Below are 8,669 nucleotides of genomic sequence, written 5' to 3' on the forward strand. Positions count from 1 at the left end.
TTACGTTGAAGTCTACACAATGATACGTGGCGTGCGGAAACAATAAATCGTTGTACGGTCATGATATGTAGGAGAGAGACTAACTAGAAAGTGTCATATTAGTTAACTCGGGATGCGTATTTATTCATACTTGAATACATATAATATGTGGTGGCTGTACTTACGGTGCTGCTGCACCTGTGTACGTAGCATAGGTTAAGGATAGGCAATAGCAAGAGATAGTTAACACAGAACGCACAAGTAATATACAGATGCCACACTGCGGGGGCTTGCGTGCTGCCGCTGCGTCTGCATGCACTGTGTGACCTGAAAACAACGTTAGAAACAGTAAATATTATCAATTTATGAATTATGATAAATGGGATCTGAATACGACTTGTGGATATGATTTAAGCAAATCTTACCAGAATAAGTAATAAGCGGTGTTTTCCGGTAGTTTATTGGAGGGATACGGTGTAGTGCTGCGGGGATGCGCATGCTGACACTTGCTGGTGCGTGCTGTGAGATCTGGAAATGAGTTGAGGCATTTATTAGTGCTGCTTAAAATAAGTGGAAATAAGGGTGCATTGGCACGACTCAGAAATATTTTAATATCTTAATAAAGTGGGAAACAAGATTAGTGTCACCTGTTATATTGTTGCCGGGGCACAGTCTCATGCGCCGGAGGCAGGCGCACTACTGCTGCGTCCGCATGCGCTGGATAGCCTGGAAACAATACCAGAGATGTTAAAAATAGCACTATTAAATAATGACAGATTATATAACCTAAGAAAATCTAAGTGAAATAGGTAATAGATAAATAGAATTATCTGTAAGCCAGCTGCGGGGGTGGTGTCACGCTGCGGGGATGCAAACGTTGTCACTGCTCCTATGCATGCCTGGAAGAAATAATATTAGAGATATAGAGATATAGAGTATTGTAACGATGACAATGTGAACAAGAAGTGACTTATAAACGTTACCTGTCACTAGCGTAGATCCATAGACTAGCACCGTGGGGATGCAGGTGTTGCTGCTGCGCCTAAGCGTACTGTGTAAGCCTGAAAATAACATAGAGATACTGATTGGGTCAACTCATGATTAATGTGATTAATGTAAATAAGGGGTGACTCAACTGCAGGGACATAGTGTCGCATCGTGGGGGTACATACGTAGCTGATACGACGGCGCGTACTGTTCAGCCTGAAACAATATCAGAAGTATTAAACACAATTCACTCACTAACGGAAATAGGGGGGTGGAAAGGCCACTACGAAATAAACGCTGTTAAATATTATCATATTGCACTGCGGGACTGCATGTGCGCATGGACAGATAGGACTACAGAACAGATATTGAAAATAATTGCAGGAGATATTACTCTGAATGCACAGACATGTAATATAGCGTTAGGAAAGGACATCCCGTGTGCGAACTTTATATATTAAAACGGTGTGCGGATGTGACACTTTTATATAAGGGAAAGTAAAAGAAAAGTAACTGATCAATATTACTACTAGCCTCGTTATCCTCTTCGTATTGAAGTGAGATCTTGGGAAGAAGAAATAAAGAATACTACATTAGCAGGAAATCTTAGTGAAATGACGCTAGCTGGGAATGGCAAGCCGGCGTGCTCGCCCACCGTTTGACAGGTGAGGTTAGGGCGCCCGCGCGCGGTACCGTGTGTAGCATTGAGACTAGATAGCATAGAAAAATAAGCTTGCTGACGGCGTGAGCCGTATATACGTTGTTTTTGGACTGATATTACGTACCGTGTTACCGGGGTGACACCCGTGGCCCATAAAAGCGGTTGGGTTGCTTTACCCCGGTCTCGGATTGAAACGTTCTTGGAGTCTGTATTTCCTTTCTCTCCTTGCACCGGGGGACGAACCTGCGGGGGGCGAGTTCCAGGTAGGCTCCAGGCTCGCCAGCCCGCGGCGTCGATGGAGTTCCTGACGCCGATCAAGGTGGGTGACACGGGAGTTTCGGCATAGAATAACTGGATTGTAGTGCGCGTGCCGACTCAGGCGGTCTGTTCGGTGAAGCGTGGATCATACAGAGTAAAGTAGAGAAACTCGATACACTGGAGCATGGCTTCCCCTGCATGGATTGAAACAGTATAGATAGGATTAAAGTGTCGATTTTGATTATGGCATAATGCCGCGTTTACAATGGGTATAGAACTGTTCCACAGCTGAAAATAAATCGTAAATAAATTAAGTGACAATAAAGGCGACTGCTTGACCGCGATTGGACATTGGACGGATGAATATATTCTACTCTGGTACATATTGGAATTAGAGTTGAAACCCGTGAATTAATATAAAGGGCCGGGAAATAATAATACAAGATCAGCCTGAGCCGGTCCGTGGAATAGCTTTGTTGCGATAGTTAGTGTATAATATAGATCAAAGACAGTGTACTGGCCAATGGAATTGTTACTTGGGAAGAGTAAAAGATGAATATAATAGTATAGGGAAATATATTAACTAAGAATAGAATAAGCTAAGTATACATAAATAAATAAATAAATATAGAGAATTAAGTTTCAGCCTTAGGGCAGTATTTACAACTAAACAGTATATAATATAAGTGAGAAGGGAAATACATATATTAATTCAGAATAGGATACGATAAGCTAAGTATATAGAAATAAATAAATAAATATAAAATATAGAGAATTAAGTTTCAGCCTTAGGGCAGTATTTACAATTAAACAGTATATAATATAAGTGCCTTAGGGCAATATCTACAACAAAACAGTATATAATACAAGTGTGAAAAGTGGCACTACGTAATAGGCATAGAGTAGGAATACTATAGATAAGGAAATATATATCAGAACGTAGAGAATTGTAACATGCGTCATTGACTTTATCCTGCAACAATATTGCAGACTTCGGCGCGAACTATTATTAGTGAATTGAAACACGAGAGGGATCACTTCCCCCTTAGTGCTGCGCCCTTGTTAGGGTCTGCAACGCTTACTTATCGGGAAGAGGACTAGAAGAGGATATTCAAAGGATTACACTATCATCACTTTTTTCGCTGGCCGAGATTTCTCCTAGTGCGGCCAGTGTATTTGGAGACGAGAGCGGGCCTACTCTCGATAAAAAGCCTTCTAAAATAAAAACTCATGAGATGACAACAAGAAAAGAAAAAACCCCCCCAGGGGATCGGAACCTTGGGGAACGGCGCGTGGGGGAACCTTGTCCCTCTCCCCCCGCGTCGACATCATGCGCTGGGAGTGGGGCGGGGGCTACGGCGAGGCCTCCGCTCAAAAATATGATCGTCCAGGTGGAAAAGGTTCAGGTGGACCTAGCGAAATATGGGTTGCGACCGGGGACAGGGAGCGAGAAGCCCCCTGCCATCGCAGCGAAGGAACAGCGGGAGACAAAGGAATCCAAACCAGCGTCTCCTACTCCGAAGCCGAGAAAAGCCAAGGAGAAAGCGGAAAACCAAAATAAGAGCGAGGAGGTCGAATTTGTATCGACTTATGCGATGCAAATATCCAGGCCCACGACGCCTGCGGATGAGGATGTGGAGTTCGTATCGATGGAGTCGGCGAACAAACCAAGAAGGAAATCAACCTCTTCGGGCTCCTCGGATATAAACCTACCGAGACGGGCTGGATTGAGGGGAAAAAAGAGACACGCTATCAGCTCGCCTGAGATGGATCGGGATGAGGATGAAGCCCCGAGAAGCAAGTTTTCGGACTCACAGAGGAGAGAGATAGAAGTAAGGATGGAGAACCTAGAGCATCTCTCGTCGTCGGACATTGCGGCTCTATCTTCGGACTGGTTGAGGGAAACCGAGCACTGCCGTAGCATATCATCGAATATTAAAGGATCGTTAACCAGAAAAATGAAAGTGAATATCGGGTCGCTGGCTGAAGCGGTAAAGGTCCTGGCGATGAGATCGTCGCAGGAGGGTGACGTCGGGTTTCTCAGAACCAAATTAATGGACATGCAGAAAGAGATCACTGGATTAAGAGAGGAAAACGAAAAACTGAAACTGCAGATGGAAGATTTACGATGCGGGATGAAGATAACGGGAAGCCCAGTAGGACAAGCAGGGGCAGAGTTTAGGGATATCGCCGGCCCATCCATCAGGTCACCCGAACCTCCGCGAGAGACGGGGATGGAAATGAGCCCAATAATGGCTGCACTAACAAGGGCGGAAGAGATCGCGAGACCCTCTCCGAGGACAAAACAGCAGCGAGCCTCGCCTAAGGCAAAGGAGGAGGTAATGGGCGATGGTTTCTTCGAGAAATTAAGCACCACAATCAGCAACTCAGTGGTAAATGCTATGAGGACGCAAATGTTAGTAATGGGAGCTATGGAAAGCGGTAGGAGGGAAGGTGCCAGACGCCGAGATATCCAGGATCGGCTCCGGCAGGTCGAGGAATGGGAGATGTCTCCAGCTATGGCGGAGTCCCCGGCCATAGAAACTGAGGAGGATGGTGACGAGCGTGCAATGGCACTTAGGAAAAAAGATCGCCAAAGCCGTGCGCGGAAAACGCGAAAAGTGGATGTTAAAAACGTAATAACGAATAAGAACAGAGAAACTGAAGAAGAGCCCAAAGGGAGAATGGAATTTCCCCCATTGCCGGCGGTAAGGGATAGAAACGCGGACCTACAACAGATACCGGGTAATACTCCTAAGATAGCCCCCCCGAGAGAAGTAAAGAAGAACACAGGGACGCCCCGCAGAAGGGTACCCCGTTCGTCGGCCATAACAATTTCGTGCCAAGAAGGAGGGTTGACATACGCCGAAATCATACGCAAAGCGCGCGAAGAAATTAACCTTGAGGAGCTCGGAATACAGGAAACGAGAATGCGGAATACGGTCGCTGGGGGTGTCCTCATAGAACTGCCTGGAGAAAACACGGCCGCTTCAGCGGATACTCTAGCTAAGAAGCTGAGGGACGCGTTTTGCGACACAATGGTGATGATCAGGAGACCGATGCTGAGAGGCGAATTAAGGCTGGCGGGCCTGGACGCCTCGGTAACCCCGGAGGAATTAAAGGGAGTGGTTGCGCGTACAGGAGGGTGCGACGAGGAAAACGTCCGTTTGGGGTCTTTCCGGTTTGCCAGAAACGGGCTGAGAACAGTGTGGTTGCAGTGCCCACTGGCAACTGCCGCGAAATTGGCTGAGGGAGGATGGCTACGCGTGGGATGGTCAACTGCACGAGTGGAGCTCCTGCGTAGAAGACCGCTGCGGTGCTTTAGGTGTCTCGCAGCGGGACACGTCCGGGACAGATGCCCCAGCGAAACAGACCGATCGGACTGCTGTTTCAACTGCGGAGAGAGCGGACATCCGATGCGAGATTGTGGCAGAGCCCCGAATTGCCCAATCTGTAAAAGTAAGGGTATGCGACATGATCACAGAGCGGGATCTGAATTCTGCCCTCCATGCCCACCGAAGAAGGAACGGCCTACGAGCCCAAGGAGTAGAGGGAAAACAGCAAATCGGAGCGAGACAGCTGATGACCAAATGGAAACGTAGACAATGAAAGTGATACAGATAAACTTAAACAGATCCAGAGGAGCACAGGATCTGTTGTCTCAAACTATGTTAGAGTTGGGCTGTGGACTGGCGTGTGTGTCGGAGCCGTATCGCATACCGAACGATCCCAGATGGGTGCGATCCCTGGAGCAGACCCCTTTGGCTGCAATCACATGGACTGAGCAAATATCGTCGGAGGAGATTAAAGTCCTGAAAAGAGGCATCGGGTTTGTCGTGGTCTTATGGAGGGACCTTGTGGTGACATCGTGTTATTTTTCGCCAAACAAAACTAACAACCAATTCAAGGTATATCTAGCGGAGATTGGTGAGGCTGTAAGGGCACATAGGGGCGGAGCACTGTTGATCCTTGGGGACTTTAACGCCCGATCCCATTTGTGGGATAACACACACTCCACGGTACGAGGGGATACTATCCTGACGTGGGCGTCGACCCTCGACCTCAGGTTGCTGAACAACAATTTTGTACCGACATGTGTAAGACCTCAGGGCAAATCGGTGGTGGACCTCTCGTGGGCCTCCCCGGCGGCCCTGAGTATGGTACGTGATTGGGAAGTAGCGGAAGATACTGAAACCCTGTCAGACCATAAATATATAGTTATGGATATTGGCGGTAGCGGCCAGAGGGGTCGGGACACAGAGATAGTCTCAAAGAATTTTCCGAAATGGAATAGGAAAAGCCTAAAGGCGGACCTATTTCAGGCCAGTGTGGCTGCGTACTTTTGGCCCGGGTTAGATAATAACAAGAGTGCGGAGGAACAGGCGGCAAGCATCCAAGAAGCAATAACACTAGCTTCGGACGTGGCCATGGAGAGGCATAGAAAGGGAACAAAGAAAGCCGTTTATTGGTGGAACGAGGAAATCGCGACCCTCAGACGAAGATGCCTGGCACTTAGAAGAAAGATTACCAGGGAACACAGAAGGCGACAAGGTGCGAGCCCGGAACTGGAGGCGGAGCTCGCATCAGCGAGAAAAGCCTTAAGAACGGCCATAAAAACGGCAAAGAACTCGGCATGGAGAGAACTACTGGAGACAATCGACAAGGATCCGTGGGGACGTCCATATAGGATAGTGATGAACAAAATGAGACCTGCAAACCGTCCGATCTGCGAGGCGCTCCCTCCGGGAAAAGTACTTGACATAGTATCGGGTCTTTTCCCACATCGAGAAGAGGAGCTGGACCTAAGACCAAGAAGCATTGTACTCTGGGAGGAGGACTTTGCCGTTACTCGTAAGGAGGTGGAAATGGCTGCCGCCAAGTTGAAACCCAATAAAGCGCCGGGCCCAGACGGTATCTTGGGCGAGGCCGTGAGGTTGGCGATACCGGATGGTGCCGAAAGGATAGCCTCCTGCTTTACAGCCTGTCTGCGCGAGGGGACGTTCCCTGCCTGCTGGAAGACCGCGCGGCTGGTACTACACAAGAAGCCCGGAAAACCCGACCTGGCGCCGTCTTCATATAGGCCGATTTGTCTCTTAAACGAGATGGGAAAGCTCTTTGAACGGGTCATAGTGAGAAGAGTACGAGACTGCCTATCAACGGGAGTAGGGCTTTCGGAACATCAGTTCGGATTCCGTGCTGGGAGATCAACGGTGGACGCGGTACTTAAACTGCGCGAAATATTAGAACCGGTGTACGAGGAGGGACGACATGCCGTCGCGATATCACTAGACATATCGAACGCCTTTAACTCCCTGGTATGGGAAAGGATTCGGGAGGCACTAATAAATAAAGAGATCCCAAACTATCTCAGAGCCTCAATCGAAAATTACTTGTCGGATAGATGGATCTGTTTTGAGGACAATGACGGTATAGTAAGAAAGATCCAAATGACATGCGGAGTCCCTCAGGGATCCGCCTTCGGCCCGGAAGGTTGGATCTTTACCTACGACGAGGTTCTACAGCAGGATATACCTGACGATACTAAGGTCTTGTGTTTCGCGGACGACACCCTGATTGTGGGCTTAGGCGACAATCTAAGGGAAGCTAGAGCTAGGGCCGAGTACGCCACGGCGGTGGTAGTTAGGCAAATAGAAAAGTTAGGGTTAAAGGTCTCGCCTCAGAAAACTGAGGCATGTGCCTTCTCGCGAGCCCACAGATTTGTGTACGAAGAAGCGGTGTTGGTTGGAGGCACACTGGTTCCACTCAAGGCGGACCTCAAATATCTTGGACTAACACTTAGCAGGAGGTGGACCTTTAAGGAACATTTTAACCGCTTACTCCCCAAAGCGGAAAGAATGACGCTGGCACTATCTAGAATTATGCCTAACCTCAGGGGGCCCAATGAGCATGCAAGGCGCCTGTACTGTAACGTGATCCATTCGGTGATCTTATATGGTGCGCCGGTGTGGGCCTTGGAACTTCGCAAGGATAAGAAAACCACGAAGGCGATCAGGGCAGTCCAAAGAAGGATCGCCCTTCGAGTTATAGCAGCTTATAGGACCGTGTCATACCCTGCCGCTTTCTTGTTAGCGAGAACTATTCCCATAGATTATCTAGCAGACAAATACAGGGACGTATATATAGATACACGCGCGATACAAGCTGAAGAAATCTGCATTACACAGCGAATGCATGACCTCATCAGAGAAAGGGCCCTAGACACAGCCCTTGGTAAGTGGAAAGAGGAATATAGGAGGCCGGGGCCAACGGCAATAGAGGTAAGGAGAGCCCTCGTTCCACATCTGGTACAATGGTATAAACGAGGACATGGGCACCTGACATACCGTATGACCCAAGTCATTACGGGACACGGATGTTTTAATGATTTTTTACATCGTATCGGAAAGGCCCCTAGTAGGGAATGTTCGTTTTGCGATGACCCGTGTGACTCAAACAATCACACGTTAAGTGGATGCCCCGCCTGGACAATCGAACGCCAGGCCCTGTCGGAGGCGGTCGGCCCAGATCTGTCACTGGAACAGATCATATCCACAGTTTTGGAATCTGAAGACAAATGGAAGGCCATGGGAAAGTTCTGCGAAACTGTAATGAGGAGAAAGGAGGAAGCGGAGAGAGAGAGACAAGCGGAAGCCCAATTGGAGGGGGTCCTCTTCGAGGACTCTTGGGAGGAGGATGACGACTAGGTCAGCGAATGCGTTTCGCAACTCGCTTCTTTCATCCATAGCGGACGTCATTTTTTTTTTTTTTTTTTTTTTTTTTTTTT

The 8,669-nt window shown here is 48.1% G+C and overlaps 1 protein-coding gene across 1 annotated transcript; it reads left to right on the forward strand.

Moving 5' to 3' along the window:
- The first annotated feature begins 3,264 nt into the window (after nucleotides 1-3,264).
- Nucleotides 3,265-5,487, forward strand: LOC105461508. Its single transcript, XM_011708009.1, has one exon. It carries the CDS (start codon nucleotides 3,265-3,267, stop codon nucleotides 5,485-5,487), a length of 2,223 nt encoding a protein of 740 aa, XP_011706311.1.
- Nucleotides 5,488-8,669: the final 3,182 nt, after the last annotated feature.

The sequence above is a fragment of the Wasmannia auropunctata genome, unplaced genomic scaffold (assembly GCF_000956235.1).
Source record: "Wasmannia auropunctata unplaced genomic scaffold, wasmannia.A_1.0 LD336101.1, whole genome shotgun sequence".
NCBI lineage: Eukaryota > Metazoa > Arthropoda > Insecta > Hymenoptera > Formicidae > Wasmannia > Wasmannia auropunctata.

Bases quoted from the DNA above. Each gene is read 5' to 3' on its own strand.
- LOC105461508 (XM_011708009.1), top strand. From the start codon at position 3,265: ATGATCGTCCAGGTGGAAAAGGTTCAGGTGGACCTAGCGAAATATGGG.